Raw genomic sequence first — 20,187 nt, 5'->3', positions numbered from 1 at the left:
AGAAGTGGCGTGATACTAGTCACGTGACCTCGCTGACGCAACAGTATTTAATCAATTCGTCTGCTTTCTGATTATGAAACAATATTAAATACATATTTGTCGCGCGCTGCGCTTTTAAATAAACAAACGTATTGTTAACACTTCATTCCAAGATAATCTGATTCTACTCTTATGATTTTGTAATTATACAATAGAAATTAGTTATGCGTAGGATCTTTCATTCGATAACATTCAGAAAACGTTTGCTTTATCAGCCTTTCAGCCACCGGTGAATGACTCGTTTTAAAACAATACGGTACGAACTTAAAACTTGAAGATCAACCGTATGGAAACAAAAACAACCAGTATTTTTTATCAGTAAACTTAATGGCCATAACGTACAGTCAACAAGCACTTGTTTTAAGCGCCTTTCTATAAAACTAGCCCCCCCCCCCCAGTGGCACAGCGGCATGTCTGCGGACTTACAACGCTAGAAATCGGGTTTCGATACCCGTGGTGGGCAGATAGCTCATTGTGTAGCTTTATGCATAACTACAAACAAACCAACAAACTATAAAACTAACCTTAACAGACCTTTTCACTGTCATCAAGAAATATACAAATTGTTTTCACTGTCAGCTCTTTCATCGTTGATCTTTCACCCAAAGTCACTGTTGATTATACATATTGTTTCACGCTCACTTAGGTCTAGATAAGATTTGGATTAATCTTATAAATGCGCTTTCAAAAAAAGTCGACGATTAAAAGTTATGAAATGAATAAGTTTGGACTTGGAGGTGAAATATTAGCGACGAAACAAAAGCGAAATTAATCTGACCCGAGAACAAACGGTTTATGAGAATGGTTTGAATTTCGCACAAAGCTACACGAGGACTGTCTGAGCTAGCCGTCCCTAATTTAGCAATGAAATGACTAGAGGGAAGGCAGCTAGTCATCACCACCCACCGCCAACTCTTGGGCTACTCTTTTTACCAACGAATAGTAGGATTGACCGAACAATATAATCTCCCCCCCTTGCTGAAAGGGCGAGCATGTTTGGTGGGACGGGGAATCGAACCCACGACCCTCAGATTGGGAGTCGAGCGCCCTAATCACCTAGCCATGTCTGTGGTGTTTTTTATTCTTTACTATTATGATGCTAGTACTTTTATTTTCTTTCACGATAAAATGTTGGAAATCTCATTTAAATTGATAAAACAAATCACCCTACTTTGACGACTTTTTGACTATACTCAAACAGTAACGCATTCTGAATGAACTATTTCTCCTTAAATCTCAAGTCCAAAAACGAAATCACTGTTATGAAGGTTAAAAACTGTCAAAAAGAACGGTGATAATTAATGAAATATAAACCATTTTATTCTGATGCTACTCCAATCTTCAGCTGAGTTTCGTAATAACCTTCATATCACGAAACTATTTTAGAATTTTTATTCACAAAGTTTCCCTTCAACAATTATTTCACGATGCTCTGTTATAAAGATCCTCGAACAATTAAGCAGTGAATTAAAGCAATAAGAAAAGCAGACAACAAAAGCTAAAGGTCACTTGTTGAACTTGTTTTTTTACACATTCTTAGTTAACACTAATCTATGTCCTCGGTTTTCTCTTTCTTTTACGATAACTCACTAAAGAAACATATTTAAATGTCAGAAAAATCTGCGATCACTTGACAGATTTCGAACCGCTGATCACATTAAACACTAAAAGTTACACTTTGGTGCTGAGGCAGAATCTCCAAATGTGCTCAGCGAAAGGTTTATCATTAATCATATAAATGTTCATCAAAAACGAGCTTCGTTTTAAGGTTTGACAAGTAAACGCATGATGTTCAAAACATCTGTTTCTCAGAGTGAACGAACCTGCCAATACCTTATCGCGCCCCAGCAAAACTAAGGAACATTAAGGTCCTACAATTGTATACTCTGTTGCTAACAATCAACTATTCTAGAGCTTGGTTGACGCTATGACTAACTAGGAATGTGTTATATCACAACACGTAACGTGACATTATCTGCACTCATTCGTGGATATCCTAGCGTGTTGGCACATTGAGTAATTTGAATCAAAATTTAGACTTGTCATCTTATGTTATTTTGTACTCCAAGCACGTAAATACTTTCTATATGCAGCAATCAACGACTACTAGACTATTATAACAAACTCTTTTAGTATAAAAAAAATATATTAATTTGTTGCAGCAACACGCAAATCCCTAATTCTAATATCCTATTACACCATACACGTTAAACATACAATACGTATTAATGTTTGAGTAAAGAATATTCCAGTGCTAATATGGATGTTATTATAATACGCATAATATTTTCAATATTTATCAAAGTTTAAAGGTACAAGCGCGAAATCTAACAAGACTGCTCAAACGCAGCACTATAAACGTGGTTTTCAACATAACACTACAAAAAGAATATTCAAAGCTTGTAAAAGCGTAATGGTAAGAGCGGATATTCCAGCATCCCACACTTATAATTGTAACAATTGAAGCAAAATATTCATTATCAACAAAATCACAACGCTACAGCAAAAAAGAATAAAAAAATTGCATTCAATATCAATAATAATTCATAATTGTAAACAACATACGGAGGTTCTTTGTAATAGAGCGTTATGAAATAATTGCTAAAGGAAAGTAGTACAGTGAAACAAGAACATATTCAGCACCTACATAAATGTAACGTTACAAATAAGGTGTGTTAAATCTACAAAAACGAACCACCATAGTAACATTTATTATTAACGAAACCTTATCACCACATCTATAATAAAAGCTACAAACAAGATATCTTCTATATATATATAAAGCACAAAAAGCTGTGTGTCTGTCTGTTTGTCCGTTATCTAACTACTGGTAGTTCGCTAGGCCAATCTCAACCAAACGTTGTGGGATGATAGATTGGAACAAGTGGCATGTTACTGGGTGGTTCACAATCCCATTATTGCTGTTATTGGGCAGTTATTATATTTGATGTAAGTTAAAGTTAATTACATTCATAAGTGGAGTCACATCCTTACACCAAAAAAAAATAATTTTATTAAATTTTCTATACAACAACATGCAGACAGTGTGGGAGAGGTCACACAAATGTCTTATATATCTCGGAGAGTGCGCTAGCTAAAGTATCTAGTCCAACAGCCACCATAAGATCCGTTTCTTGAGTTATACCCATTTACTACTTTGACCAGTGACGTTTCAACTTCGGCCCATAAGATACTTCTGCGGCCAATGACCATCAATTAATTAATCGCGTAAAACACTGTGGAAGGATATTAAGAGCTGGGTTTAGAAAGCGGTTAACAGAAAGTTCCCCTATCGTCACTAGTTTTGTCGCTACCTCTTCCTACATAATTACCCTGATCATCACACAATGTATACATATTGAGTTCTAAAAGCTTATACAAACCTTTTGGTGAGGTGATAATGAATACTGTAATAATATGTTATGTTATAAATAAATTTTGTGAAAGTTAGGATTTTTTTATTTATTTATCATAACATCCAACTCCACATTTTTTTAGTTCATAGCCCGGACAAAGGACGAGTACCTCAGTTTGCATATCTCTAAAACCGTAACAATACAAATACATTAAATATCAATAAACCTTTAATGTTACAAAGAAAATATTCAACATCTTGCTATGTAAGGGTGATACCGAACGTTTAATAAGCCTATGGCGCTACAAGGACAACATTCAAGGTTTAATAAACTTGTGGCACTACAAGGACAACATTCAGTGTTCAATAATTTAAGTGATGTAACAAGAACAATATTCAATGTCTAATGACTTTATGATGCCACAACATTGTTCAACGTTATTAAGCCATACAACAATACATTACTCTAAACAATATCGATAAAACCGTAATACTACATGTAAAATACTCAACAGTAGTAAGAAAGGTATCTATCGTGAATAGAAACGTTACGCTACGAGCGCATTACGCTAGCGAAGTGTTTAGCATATTATTTTCTGCTCTTTTTCTTGCGCACCCGACTGGTTATCTAAGCAACATGATGTGGAAAAGCCCTTAGCGATTTACTTATCTGGGTGTTAGTTCATGTTTCAAATTCAACAACTGTAGTATGATAAGAGATTATGGGCCATTGAGTGATTTCATGTTTTAAATTTTAGATGTAACAGCATTGATGTGAGAGGCTGTTATATTTGGTACTGTCTTATTACAACGTTCACCGAGTTTCTGAGAACCTGATGAACGTGAGCAGGCATCCAGTAACTGCCTGGTCTTCACTTTCTGTATTTATGTTCGATATTTCACATAACATATGAAATACAAGCATGCATCACAACAGGTAAAAATCAATGTTTTTCTTATACGTAGAATGAATTTTTAATACCTCGCCTGTAGTATTTCTGTGAGTAAACTAGTAGCAAGACATGTATCACCAAAAACACGATAACATTACAGCGGCTGATCTATACCTCAAGTAACTATATGTAGACTTCTGGCTTTATTCGGAAGTAAAAGTAACGTCTAGCTAAGTACACATTCAACAGTTTAAAATATTCATGGCAATGATTGTACATTGAACTATCGTTTTAGGGATTAAATAATTCCAAAGTTTCTCAAAAATCGAAATATTACAGCTCGTTGGTAACATGAAAGAACCCCGAAGTAAATTACTAAGTTACATTTCACACCAATGAGGATTATTTGCATGAGCTGGGGTTTATTCATTATAGTTGGGTTTGGCATGTTTCCAATCCAACACGGTACTTCACGTTAATGGTAAGTCTCTTCCTTTACGGGTGCATATATTATATATTCTACATTGTTATGATAATTTACTAATCTCAGTTCTTGACACAAAGTAACTTATAATAACTTATGACTGGCTTTGGCACACAACAGACACAAACGTTACAGTAACACAACGTCAAATGGAAAACGCGCGATTATAATGTTTAGCGTTTCAAACGATTTCTCTTCGCGTGGCTGAACGGAGTTCATCTGATGAAAGGTGGTCGTTCAACAAGTTATTTACAAAAAATGTATTTTTCTACGCTTTTTTGTCAAGACTTATTAGTGTGTGTGTGGAAAACTTCCTAAATATAATAGAAGAGCCATGGCTAGCGTGAATACTGCAAAACTTAGTGACAATTTAACATTCATATATACATTATCTGGTTCTGAAATGTTAGTATGGAATTAGAAGATATTGTAAGCCAAAAACTGGTGAATTAATTAAAAACTTCCTGCTCATAAACTGAATATACACAAGAGCTGAACAATCATTATTGGCTTACGTTCGCAAAACGCATGTATTAACTAACGGACGAAATATTATTTTATCATGTGAACGAATAATTAAAATTGAGAATTGAGGAACTGCTATCCTGGTTCATAGTTTGTAGTGTTAATTGAAGAATATTTATCATTTGCAATGCAAACAAAACAAAAATGACTATTTATTTCAGATAACCTAGTTATTTGTCATTTGTTAATGAAACGAAGGTAACGAGTCGTTTTAATATTTCAGTAATTTTAAGACTTGACCTATAACAATCCTTGTAGCTCGCTTCTCACGTGTCTAAGATATCATGCTTTGAGTAACAAAAAATAACACATTATCAAATAATCTACGGTTTTGTATAAAAACACCATCTTTCTTCATCAGGGCCACCCATTGGCACAACGGTACGTCTGCGGACTTACGACGCTAAAAGCCGGGTTTCGATACCCGTGGTGGGCAGAGTACAGATAGCCCATTGTGTAGCTTTGTGCTTAATTACAAACAAACAAACAATCTTTATCAGGTTGGTAAAACTAAAACATCCGAGAGAGTCGGCATACGTTTTTGTGAGCTACATATCAGAGATGGTTTTATTATATATATATATATATATATATACTACCCATCTAGTCTGAATGCCCCCAGTGGCACATCGGTATGTCTACGGACTTAAAACGCTAGAAACCGTGTTTCGATACCCGTGGTGGGCAGAGCACAGATAGTCCATTGTGTAGCTTTGTGCATAAATTCAAACCAACAAACAAACAAACTAGTCTGAATAATTGCTATTTCAATAAGACGTGCTCAAGAACACTGTTGAAACTACACAACTTCTCAATTTTTTTCTTGCGTATGTGTGTGTGTGTGTTTTTAGGGTAAGCTACCAGCCTCTAAGAAAACCAACGTCCTCTGCAAAGTGAAGGCTATGGTTACGAAAGAAAAATCCTCATATCCTAAAAACCATTGACGTGAAGGTAGGCTTATCTCCTAGTATACTGTAGACAAGATAATAAACAAATATTTGAAGTCGATGAAGGATTATAATCATCTAGCCACAGCTTGAAATCAACGGCTGTTTACATAAGGAAAATGGCTGAAGAAACTGGAATCATAGCAATCCATTTCGATCACATACCTGTCAAGTCTCCTCCAATGAACCCTTGAGCCAAAATCCGCATACTGTGGAGAGCCTGTGGAAACTCTGTCAAGGTTTGTTTGGCGTCAACGTCCTTAACAGAAACTATTTCCAATGGAAATTGGATGTTGTGCAATAGTACGTAATTGTGATCATTAGAATGAGCATGATTGGGAACGGAAGGTGTAATTCTTTACTCTTATTAAAAAAATTAACATTTCCAGAAAATCATTTAGCTTTGTACGTTTTTACTCCACTTAAGTATGGTGAAACCAATAAAAGGTTGAAGATTTTTCCAATACTGGTTAAAACATATTTAATCCTTCATTTACTAACATGTGTTTTCTGGCTAGTTTAATTTGCTTCTCGGATTTTTGCACAAGTGTATTTTCTTTGTAGAATACAAAATATATGTTTGATATATGATTAAAAACTATTGTTCGCCACATAACTCAGGTGCAAAGAATATCATCGACATATAACTGCTGTAAAGAATATAGTCGTCATATAAATCTGCTGTAAAGAATATCGCCATCATATAACTCAGCTCTAAATAATATCGTCGTCATATAACTCAGCACTAAATAATATCATCGCCACATAACTCAGGTGTAAAGAATATCACCGCCATATAACTGCTGTAAAGAATATCATCGACATATAACTCTGCTGTAAAGAATATCGTCGTCATATAACTCAGCTCTAAATAATATCATCGCCACATAACTCAGGTGTAAATAATATCACCGCCATATAACTGCTGTAAATAACATCATCGACATATAACTCTGCTGTAAAGAATATCGTCGTCATATAACTCAGCTCTAAGAAATACCATCGTCATATAACTTAGCTCTAACTAATATCATCGCCACATAACCCAGGTGTAAAGAATATCACCGCCATATAACTGCTGTAAATAATATCATCGACATATAACTCTGCTCTAAAGAATATCGTTGTCATATAACTCTGCATTAAAGAATATCATCGACATATAACTCAGCTCTAAATAATATTATCGCCATATAACTCAGTTGTAAAGAATATCATCGCCATATAACTGTTATAAAGAATATCATCGACATATAACTCTGTTGTAAAGAATATCGTCGTCATATAACTCAGCTCTAAATAATATCAACGCCACATAACTCTGTTGTAAAGAATATCACCGCCATATAACTACTGTAAAGAATATCATCGCCACATAACTCAGGTGTAAAGAATATCATCGTCATATAATTCAGCTCTAAATAATATCATTGCCATATAACTCAGTTGTAAAGAATATCACCGTCTGTGGCTAAAATTTTTTTTCTCAATAGCTGTGAACTACTAATTTAATACAATTTTGTTACAATGTTACACTTCTTGGTAAAGCAATTTCTTACTATTATAAGAGTTTCATATCATATACTATTTCATTCAATTTAGAAGGTCCCCCCGGAGGCTCAGCGTTATAAGTTTCTGGGCTTATAACACTAAAATTTGAGGTTAAGTCCCCTCGGTGGACACAGCGCAGATAATCTAATGTGTAGCTTTGCGCTAAAAGAAAACAAACAATCCACTCAACAAAATTACAATAAAAATATAATGCCTTATACCGGTGAATAGAGTAAACGTTAAAAGCTACGGTAAACAAAACTTTGAAGTAAGCCTTAAGTTCTAAAGTACATCTTTAGAGTCTTTTTTAACTCAAGAGAGTAGTGATATACTGGAGTGCGCATGTTAGTAAAATAGTGGCGAAAACATTCTAGCATAGAATCAGTTGCAACTGAAGAAACAGTTAGAATACACATAACTTTTATGTAGCATTAAATAATACTGGTCATTGAGAAAAAGAAAGAAACCAGAATTATATGAACATTGCTTAATAACGATATTACATTCGATAGTACAGGCTGAAACAACTTGTAATAATGCACAGTACAACGAACTCATTACTGAAACTTTGGGCTAATATTAATATATTTTTGTTGATTGTTTTTTTTAGTAATACGCAAGAAAATTTTTTTATGAGAATACTGTAAGCTTGTAGTACTTTTTGTACGTAGATCCACTTTACGTGTTATTTGTATGTTTGTTTTGAATTTCGCGCAAAGCTACAAGAAGGCTATCTGCGCTAGCCGTCCCTAATTTAGCAGTGTAAGACTAGAGGGAAAGCAGCTAGTACTCACCACCCACCGCCAACTTTTGAGCTACTCTTTTACCAATGAATAGTGGGACTGACCGCAACCTATAACGCCCCCACGGCTGAAAGGGCGAGCATGTTTACTTTTCTAAAGTTTCGTCTTCGAATTCCTCATGGGTTACCTGCTATGTTGATGTACTGATTTCATATAGCACAATATCGGTTTCCTTTTCTACGTATCTTGTGATGCACTAACTTCACCACAGATGATGCTATATACACAACCAACCGCAACGCAGCCTAAGATGGAAGTTTGACAGAAATAAAAAACTCTATTGTAACTTAATTATAAAAGAAATAAATCATTCTCCATTATGTATAAAATATATGAATCTGTAGCAACACGAGAACTACACTCTACTTCAAAAACGAAACAGTAGACCTGCCGCGAAATTTAAAAGCTCCAGCAAGTAAGTGGAAAAATCAAGCATGATATCACGTAGGGCTAAGAGTATCTGTGAGTCAACGTAATCTGTCTCGAACCAATACCATAGGCGTCACAGAAGGCAGACATTACTGACACACCGATTTTTTTTAACACCGCCAAATGATGAGAGTATGACAATACCTCAAACAAACAGAATCTTATAATTTCGGTCTCAGCTTCTTTGGAAAATTTATAATTCTTGCTGGTTGAAATTGCATTAATACACTTTGTTATCTCGTTTCATTCATCGAGTTCATTAATGCTTGAGGTATTTTTGACAAATGTATTAAAGCCATACCTTAGTTGTGATATTGTCTATATTTCACTTGTTCTTACTGCTGTTTTAGCAAAAAAAAAGCTACTCAATGGGCAACCTGAGCTTCGACAAAATAAGGAAGACTCGAACCTGGGATTTTAGCGTTGTAAGTCCGTAAACTCACCACTGACTCACCGGGAGGCATTATTACAAAGATGAGTTATTTATTATTGAAGAGTTCATAGGGCACTAATTTTCCACTACAGTAAAATCGGCTTTTTGACGACTTTATCAATGCAGTGCCGCCATCTTTTGTAATACGTTTAAGCACTAAATAAAAACTAACAAAATGCATGGTTGTGTGATTGCAACATTAAAAGAAAAGCCCAATTCAATGAAAGTGAAGTCCAGGTAACCGTTTATTCTTCTAAAAACTACATAATATGGGATACGAAACATTTTTGAAATGATTTCCATGTATGTGCACAGGATTAGATTAGTTCCAGTGCCACCTGATGAGGGAAACTATTGAACCATATTTTGCTAAAGCTGTTTTTCTGGTGAGATGTGAAGTATCAATACTAGTATATTATTAATACATTAACTTGCTAAAGCACAGCATTGAAACACAGCAGAAACTCAGAAAGTCTTTGATTCCGTTTCACATATGCACATGTGCATTTGCCATCACGAGAATTTTTCTTTCACTCCGGAGTGATAGACTGAAGTTATTGGATTGCATGCCGTTCGAGTACAAATTTATTGGCAATAAAAGTCTAACTTTTTGTTTTTCATTTTACATTCGTGAACATTATGACATACAGAACTGTACTGAAAGAATATAATCACAGCAAGATATAATGCGTTTACTCAAGTTTGTGTTAATAAAGATGGTTTGTCCACTCACGCAGCTACACGTGTAATACAAGTAATTTGGAATAAACATCATTCTGAGGAAGAAGGAGGACACATACTCTTTGGGGAATATACACATGCGACACACGTCGCGATCACCAATATAGATGCTAATGGACATCGCGGCTGAACTGTGTCAAATGGGGTATAGCTGGACGATATCTCACACCGGAAGACTGATTGCCTCATCGAATTCTGATATTCGTTTGATAAGTATTGAACAATTTTTACGTTCGAGTCTGCTTGTCAAATTCTTCAGAAAAGACATCACAACAATTTTAATGTTCTGGGAGAAGATCCTTCATTTGATATAGGTTACTTCACCAGCTGCTTCGTCCATTTCTTGTGGATCATGCTGGCCAAGTTCAATTTCGCCGTTTCTTATCAAAACTGTCAGTTTGAGTAAAGTTCTTCAAAAGGCCAATAAGAGAACAAGCTCAACCGACTGACGCCAGTGTATTATCCTCGTCGGAACTAAAAGTAGATTTGTTCTTTCTTAACGTGAGCCTGACAGCTGGTCGTCAGTGAAATCCGTCTGTCACGTGTACACACAAGGAACAGAATATAGGCTTATGAAAAAAAACAAAAACTCATCTATTTGTAGTTGGATGAAGCGGCTATAGCACGCATACTACATGTCTATTATGGGTCTATTGAAGGATGATTCGATTCCGTTTTTTATCTATATTATTCTTACTTGTAACTCCAGCCAGTACAAGAAATTGATATCGCTACAAATATCTTGATGAACCAAAACATGTTCAATGTTTTTTAATTCCATAAATCGAGCCTACTAAAGCAAAAGATATTTTTCTTACATTTCTTTATCGCAGTGGCACTGAGATAAGTCGATTAATAATACACGGTAGATTTCTTAGTTACTGAATCCGTAGAGTTTTTAAATTACTAAGATAAGTCGATTAATAATACACGGTAAATTTCTTAGTTACTGAATCCGTAGAGTTTTTAAATTACTAAGATAAGTCGATTAATAATACACGGTAGATTTCTTAGTTACTGAATCCGTAGAGTTTTTAAATTACTAAGATAAGTCGATTAATAATACACGGTAGATTTCTTAGTTACTGAATCCGTAGAGTTTTTAAATTACTAAGATAAGTCGATTAATAATACACGGTAGATTTCTTAGTTACTGAATCCGTAGAGTTTTTAACTTACTGGAAAATAAAGTAGTTACATTAGTGAAAGGATTTAGTTTAATGACTTAGAAATTTGAAAGAAACTTTAGGTTGGTTTATAAAACGTAAAAACACGTAAATAAATAACAAAATAGACAATGTCACATGCGAAAAAGCGTGCTCTACGTAAAACACAAAACCAGTATGACCGACTCCATTTTGTTTGTATGAATAACAATTTTGTCCCTGTAGTGAGCACTGAATTCTTAATTTTATTGGATTTCAAAGCCGTTTGAGTTAAAATGTTATCAAATGTACAAAAGCTTAATTCATACATGCCTATAACTCTATCAGGATGTTGAAGGGTTTTTGATACGATGTCATACTACAAGCGGAAATACTATCTAAATATTATACTTGAACGTGTTATATTATGATAGCGTTACGATAATATTTTATGACACATATCAGTAAATTATAGCATTTCAGTTGACAAAATACTGGTTTGAATATACAGAGTAATGCACTTAAAGCTTAAGTTATGGTAGTCCTATTAGAAAACTACAACAGTACACAGTGAATGTATGGTTAACGTAATTTTTCAGAGCTCAAGTCTGTAATACGGAGATAATACCATAATCTGTATTACGATCACATTTCCAGTAAACATTAAAAGATTTGTCCTGAAGCGGTTATTACTCCATGTTTTCCTTTCAACTTTTGTTGGACCTAAATATTAATATCGTGATGGTTTTATCGTGATCACACAATTAATATTTGTTTTTGTCTTTGTTTTGGCTAGACACAAGTTTGAACATTACTCTAAAACTTGTAAAACGAACACAACTATTGCACGTTTATGTTTTTCCAAATTTCAATATCATGCTGTTTTATGTTTACAGGTTATTCTAACGTTTCTATTAAGCACAACATTACTATATTGTTCCAATATTTTGAATAGACATAAATCTAAGAATAATAGAAAATTTAAAAGTTACAGTTAGATTTGAAACGCTGTTTTTACACGTTTTTGAATCCAAAATGGAGAAATTAAGAGCAATGTTGGTGAAAAAAAAATATCTGCAATTTACGTTATTTTTATAACAGAGATAATTCTAAGATTCATATTCATCACACATCAGTATATTGTGGTTGTAATTTGACTGGTCAAAGTAATATAAAGGTTATTATAAAGTTACTATATTGTTATAATTATATGTAAACGTAATGAATTATGTGTTACAGTAGGGATTTTTAACCTATGTATTATGCATTAATCAACATACTATTACAATGTTTTGGTTCCAAACCTTTTTTATCGTGTAGTATTAGTACATTCTGTGCCTCAAATACATTATTTTTTGCTTAGGGATATTTCTTCTCTACACAACTTTCAGTTTATTACACTCAATTTCCAATTTACACTACGCAGTCTTGTTAGAGTATTATGCATTAATCAACATACTATTACAATGTTTTGGTTCCAAACCTTTTTTCTCTTGTAGTATTAGTACATTCTGTGCCTCAAATACATTATTTTTTGCTCAGGGATATTTCTTCTCTACACAACTTTCAGTTTATTACACTCAATTTCCAATTTACACTGCGCAGTCTTGTTAGAGTATTATGAATGATTACGAATGTTTTGGTAATGATACTTACCCCACCTGTTCTCACTGTCGGCAGGTTTGACCTGGATTGGACGGTTCATCTAAAACAAAAAATAAAATAATAATCAATTTATTCTGACATGTAATATGAGAACTGAGAACACTCGTATGATATTATTTCTACTTGAACATACTGTACTTATATAGATAGTTGAAGTGAAAGACAGTAATCTATATTTCATTGGATACAGTTTTGAATTTGGAGAGTAATTAAATAATTTAGTTGATAATTAAAACCACAGAGGTGGTAAGCATTGTATTTGTGGGTTGTCATTTCTGATGAAAGGACGTCTGCATAACAATGTTAACACTAGAGTAGCATTTGGTTCATTTACTCTAACCTCCTGGAGATAAAAGCTAGCGTGGCAAAAGTGGTACCATTGTTGACTTTTCACTTTTAATTACAAATAAACCGTTTTCGCAATAAAATAGTTTAAATAAAACTAATTAGAAGATTTTATTCGGTTTCAAAACTGCTCTGAGATAATAATCATTTTAAAACACCATCAAAGCAACGATAAAAGACCCAAACGTCAATTGTTGGTCAAAATCAATGACAAAATGACTACTAGAAAAATGTCTCAAAATCCGTGAAAACTTTACTAATTTCCATACACCGAAGTAAAAAAAGAATATAAGTATCAGATTATAAACTACTCACACTAAGTCAAAATTGATCCAGAGAAAAGTATAATTGTATAAATAACGAGATTGTTGTTTCTAGTTAAACAGCTACAGTTTGAAAAATGTATACAATTTCAATTCACTATAACAATTGTCTTCATTTTACATTGTTGAAATTATTATATGTATATTTCCAAGAACATGCATTAATCAATTAAAATGTGGGTACATTACTATTATTATTTTGTTTAGAATAAGATATATCATAACGAAGCACCACTGATACCATTAGTTTCGTAAATCCTTACGAGTCTAATGCTTTTCAACACCAAAGTTATATTCAAGCCTCAAAGCTACTTCCCTTTCCATGGAGATTGTTTTTTTCTTAGCTTAAACACCAAGGTTTCTCAGAAATACGTTCATTTTAAAGAAAACGAAATATTAAATATAGGAACTGATTATTTTAAGAAAAAAAACGGTTATTTTAGGTTAATGTTATTCTCTAATCAGAATTTCAACAAAAATTGAAACTGAAAAAGATATCTGCATGAATCTTGTAAGAAACGAGGCTTACGAAGACGTTACGTCAGGTGTCATGGTACTTTAAATTGCTAAAAGCTACACTTGATGTCGTATGTAAGCAAGTATCGGGAGGCCCGATTAGCATCCTGATATCCAATGTTGTAGCCGTTTTGACCCATCTTCAAAAACTTTTGATTTTGGCTTACAGTCGCCGTATAAATATGATTTGAATTGGAAAAAAGCTGGTCGTTTATTTTATCGTTGAACATAAAAGAAGTTTCGGTACCTATCCAAATGTGGCTGTACGTATCAAAGAAAGATGCTATAAGATCTCACACCACAGTCTGTAACCTAACTTGGTTCACAAATAAATGAGCTAGAATGTAAAGTAAATTGTAATTTCTTTTGCGATTAAATATTAGTTATATATATAGTGTTTTGATTATTTCTCACTTAATTAATTAGTCAATAGGTATTTAGAGCAAAATTTGATGGTAATAATAATTACCTTTGCCTTCTAAATTAATATGTATTTTCATTACAATTATGATTGATTGGTTTCTACAAACAAAATACAACGTTCCTCACATTTATATGTATTTTCATTACAATTATGATTGATTGGTTTCTACAAACATAATACAACGTTCCTGACATTAATATGTCTTTTCATTACAATTATTATTGATTGGTTTCTACAAACATAATACAACGTTCCTGACATTAATATATATTTTCATTACAATTATGATTGATTGGTTTCTACAAACATAATACAACGTTCCTGACATTTATATGTATTTTCATTACAAATATGATTGATTGGTTTCTACAAACATAATACAACGTTCCTGACATTAAAATGTATTTTCATTGCAATTATGATTGATTGGTTTCTACAAACATAATACAACGTTCCTCACATTTATATGTATTTTCATTACAATTATGATTGATTGGTTTCTACAAACAAAATACAACGTTCCTGACATTAATATGTCTTTTCATTACAATTATGATTGATTGGTTTCTACAAACATAATACAATGTTCCTGACACTTCTACATAAAATATTATAAAAATTCAAGTATTTTAAAAGAATGAAACAAAAACCCCAGCTCTAAAACTTTTTATTTTTTGAATGTATTCTGCAATTGATTTTGCCGTTTAACTGATCATTTCCACACAAAAAAGGTCTTGCTTAAGTAACACACAAAAATTTTATCTTTGGAATTCTATCGTCTCAATTAATTAATGATTATTTATAAGCGTCAATTCACTATGTTTCGACAACTAACATTTTCGCCACAACTAAAAGTATCTTAATTGAGATTTTCAACCAAGTGTAAGGTACTTATCATCTTAAAGTTATTTTTAACTTTATTTTGCATTTGACGCTCCTCAGCTTTTGATTGTTTGTTTTCGAATTTTTGCATAAAGCTACAGAAGAGCTATTTGCAAACAGCCGTCCCTAATTTTCAATTGATAAATTAAAGAAAAGTCAAGTTTGTCAAAAGCACCCACAACCAGATCTTGGGCTGCTCTTATCTAACCGAATGGAAGGATTTGACCCTCACTCTTGTCCCGGCATGGCCAGGTCGTTAGGGCGTTCGACTCCTAATCTGCGGGTCGCGGGTTCGAATCCCCGTCACACCAAACATGCTCGCCCTTTCAGCCGTGGGGGCGTTATAATCTGACGGTCAATCCCTCTATTCGTTGGTAAAAGAGTAGCCCAAGAGTTGGTGGTGGGTGGTGATTACTAGCTGTCTTCCCTCTAGTCTTACACTGCTAAATTAGGGACGGCTAGCGCAGATAGCCCTCGTGTAGCTTTGCGCGAAATCCATAACAAACACTCTTATAGCGACCTCTCGAGACCCCAATGTGAGAAATGAATTTTTGCGACAACGGAACGCGAACCGTGAATCGTCACGCCCGGTCTGTTATTTAACGCGAAAACACAACACGTTACAAAAGATGGTCATTAAGGAGACTATTTTAGGGAAACAGTTTCATGGATCGCAAAAAAAGTCGGTGGATGAACGACTTCTAGCGTCGACTGAAAATGATAATATATAAAGCTATGTGACATCGTTCTGTTCATGTTTAAGCATGCTATTAGACATGAAGACGTTACTAACCTCTCATGATCTTTTTTTTTTGTTGTTGTTGTTGTATTGTTCGTAACTAGGTAACGCATAGCTTCTCTGTCATATATCCTCAGTAAGGTATCCATTCAGAGAGGCAGTTTTATTACTTGTTCGATTCAAAGAAAAATTAAAATTATTCCATTCACATGTTCGGCATAAATATGTAAATCTCACAGAAGCCATTTGTTCTAATTCTGCGAGCCTTTATAAGATTACCATGTTCAGTCGTGACAAACATAAATTAAGCAAACTGAAAACCACTCACGCAAGTATTTAAACTATACATGACATCGTGTAATTACTACAAGAATACGCAGGTTTCAGTTTTGATAATCATAATAAGTCACTGAACATTTGATGAATCACTATTCTTCCGAGGGTGATTAAGAGAAACAGAGGCGTTCCTCATAAATCAATGCCTTCAGCATTTAAAAAAAGAAACACTCATAATCTATGTGAAAAAGAATGGACAAACAAGAGTTAGACGATATAAAAACAGTTAATACATCTCTAGGTAATACGCTTCAAGGACACTACATTATTTAAGCAACCTGTCTTCATTACTTCACTGTTCTAAAACTAAAGCTTTTCGCAGTTCTTCAGAACAGTGTGAAATAGATCGTCTACATTGGTTATACGTGCCTTAATGCAGTACGTTTTTTTTCCCTATAGGTGTTCTACATGATTTGTAGCACTGTGTACATAACTGTATCGTAACGGGTAAGATGTGCTAGTGATTAGCACGTTCTATTTTACTCTGAATAATTAGACATTTTATAGAATGTACTTCATATATTAGTATAAGGATCTTTTCCGTTTGGTGCCCACCAATAGATCGTTTTGAAAATATCACCAGTAATGCAATACAATAACATAATAAATAATTAAACATTATATGATATTTATTTAGCGAATTCTGCGATATTAAACAATATTTTTTGAATAAATCTTCATCGTTGTTTCTATTTCTGTATATAAATTCACAAAGATAAGAGTCAAGCATTTGGAGATGAGTTCTTTATTGACGCTTATTACTGTTGGTGGGCACCAAACGGAAAAGATCCAAGTATATAATGCCTACCTAAGAACACCAACACTCGGAAAAACTCATTAAGTTTTATAAAGCTGGAGTGGGGGGGGGGACTTTAGAGAGTAAATTAAGAAGGTCCGAAATTGTAATTACGAAGTTTCACAGGGAAAATGAAAATTTGCATGTCATATAAAAAGTTCCTACTAGCTAAGTGAGCTACACACGAGTTCCCCACACCACCATGATTATTTTAAGTCCTGCCCTTACAGCTGCTAGAAATGTGCATAAGTTTCTTGCAGAGTTAATGAAATGGCTTCTAACCAATTATCGTAACAAAAGAAAAGAGGCATTTCGTAAAAAAACAAACATGACATAGAGGCAATATCGTAGTAAGCGCAGGACTAAAAAAATATCACGATTAAGCACAGCTTTTGTATCACCCTGTATATTAGTTTTAAAATGATCAGTTAAAAATATGGTAATGCTAAAAAATATCTATGCTAGACGTATTAACGTGGGGATTCAAACGTAGTAAAACTGTTAGGTACACAGATTACAGGAGAAGATTTTATTATAAAATAACCGAATAAAACCGTTGCAACTTGTATCATTTTGCTCTTCTTGTAGTCTTGAACAATAATTAAATTGTTGTTGTTTTCCTACTAAAATGCTAAAACGTACACATTTTAGGTAATAACGTGTTGTGGAAATTTTACTTATGTATTTGTTGGTCTCAGTATAGTACATGTTAGCATTTGACAAAAGAAACATCTTTCATTTACTATTCAAAAATAAAATTATGTATATTATTTCAAAAGTTAAACACTCAAAAAATTATGTATATTATTTTAAAAGTTAAACACTCAAAAAATTATGTTTACTTCGTTGAAGCTTCCGACACCAATGTGATATTAACACGAACTGTACCGTGGCAACAGGTGCAATATTTCAGTTCACCTTGTAGTTATCTTTGTATGTGTGAAATTGTCTGTTTTCCTGCCATTTTCTCTGTTTCGGTGCTAGTAGGACCAAACTAGGTGTGCGAACTCGGGGTGGCCCATGGGGTGTCCTTATCCATATGGCTCCTATACCAAGGAAGGTCATCCAGGAATGATGGAGGATCTCGTAGTATGTTTTCATGGCCGCTGTACCCAAATCTGGCATCAGATTTTGTATTCAAATCCCCTCCCTCCTAATCCTGGGGGCACAATGTTTAAAACTGTGTTTATACCTCCACTTATAGGATAAAGGCATTAAACGTGGTACTCGTGTTCAGGTACCGCTGGTGTATATTCTAACGAGGCTTGTTTCAGGTAAAGGCTCCCCCCCCTCCTGGGTAGCTTTAGAGCTCTAGATGTAACTGGGGTAATGGGGGGAACTTGACTGGTATACTGGAGCCTCTGTGAATCATGAGGGGGCCTTTGAATTCCTCATCGGAGCTCGGGTATTTATGCTAGTAGTAAGAAAACACAAAGATAAAAATATTACTTTGTGTGAACGTGTTTAATCGATATAAAAATTTCCATTACATACCGTTAGAACGTTAGCATATTTAGCGAGATCTGTATTCTTTTTCGTATTTGGTATTTTCAATTTAATTAGCACCTTATGCACACATAAGCTGAAGAGAGTTCGGGTGCTCAAATATAGCTGTTCTTAAGAGAAAGGCAGCAGCATCAGCCGCCGCAGGGGGTATGTTCGTTTCTGGAACAAAATAAGAGGACTGACTGTCACTCTTATAATGCGCATATTGTGGAAAGTGGGAGAATCTTGAGCGGTATCACGGCTCGAGCCTTGAACCTTCCGATCCGCAGTCAAACAAGGTCGTTTTTACACATCAACTGTTAGGAAAAATCGAATATAAATAATTATTCTGTTACTTATATTCTGTTCACGAATAGCCACAGGGTGAAATTGTTTTCTTCCTTGAAAAATTGTGTTTGTTGATATGCATGAGAGATATTTTGGACTATTTAAGTTTCATTGATATCAAACAACAGCGACCTTTGTTGGGCGATCCTGATTGGTATTGGTACTTCTTTCATAAACAAAGTCAGTGTTTTCATGTAGTATGTTCATTTACAATGTTCTTCTCTTCCATCCTAAACAAAGGCACTTTTGCTTGCGAATGGACAAACACAGTTCCAACTTCTATCGGGAAATGAAGCAGAACCTAACAAGTGAAGCAAAAACACTAAAACGTAAAACACACTCACGAATATGGAGAGAACAGATGCCTACTTGTCGTTTTCTTGATCGGTAACGCTCCCAAGGGGAAATAAGCAATCTCTTTCAGGAGAATGCACACAAAAAGGTGAAGAGATTGAATTAGAAGGCGTGTTTGTGTACACGTGCTATTCTTACAACAGAGTTTTGATTGCTTGGCCTTTCCAGTAGTTCAATAATTCCGACTAATATTTGTACGCATTACAGGTTTAAAAAAGGTAGAGTTGGGAAGTTTTGGTAGACAAACACACAGTTCTATAGAAGAACCTGTTACCTCCTCCCTCCGTCCCTCTTCATACACACAAACCATGTTAATTAACATAATGCTTCAAAAACATCAGAATCAGAATACAGAGGTACGATTGGTCGTTTTCCGTCATGTGATGTAATTTTAGAAAACTGAAGGAAAGAAAAACAAGTCTTATTAATCAAATATTGATTTTAGAACCAGTTATAGTTTGAGAATCGACTACACATCTTTCTGTGGAGTTTTCATTATTGGAAGCACAAATCAAACTTGTCATGGAGAAGACTTGCTGTTCTTTCTAAAGAAAAAAGAATACAACGTGCCAACGTCCTTGATAACCAAATAGGGTTGTAAGCATTATAGGGCATGATCTCCAAACTAT

General features: G+C 34.2%; 1 protein-coding gene across 9 annotated transcripts in view; it reads right to left on the bottom strand.

Moving 5' to 3' along the window:
• Positions 1-20,187, bottom strand: part of LOC106457574 (CUGBP Elav-like family member 4) — a 257,724-nt gene that overhangs the window by 109,388 nt on the left and 128,149 nt on the right. For all 9 annotated transcript variants that reach the window (XM_022383575.1, XM_022383570.1, XM_022383568.1 and 6 more), the window contains exon 2: positions 13,002-13,050. In XM_022383575.1, the coding sequence (XP_022239283.1) occupies positions 13,002-13,050 (49 nt within the window). The remainder of the gene's footprint in view (positions 1-13,001; positions 13,051-20,187) is intronic.

Source organism: Limulus polyphemus, unplaced genomic scaffold (genome assembly GCF_000517525.1).
Source record: "Limulus polyphemus unplaced genomic scaffold, Limulus_polyphemus-2.1.2 Scaffold347, whole genome shotgun sequence".
Classification (NCBI taxonomy): Eukaryota; Metazoa; Arthropoda; class Merostomata; order Xiphosura; family Limulidae; genus Limulus; species Limulus polyphemus.
The sequence above is the reverse complement of the archived record's forward strand: the minus strand, read 5'-3'. Positions and strand labels throughout refer to the sequence as shown.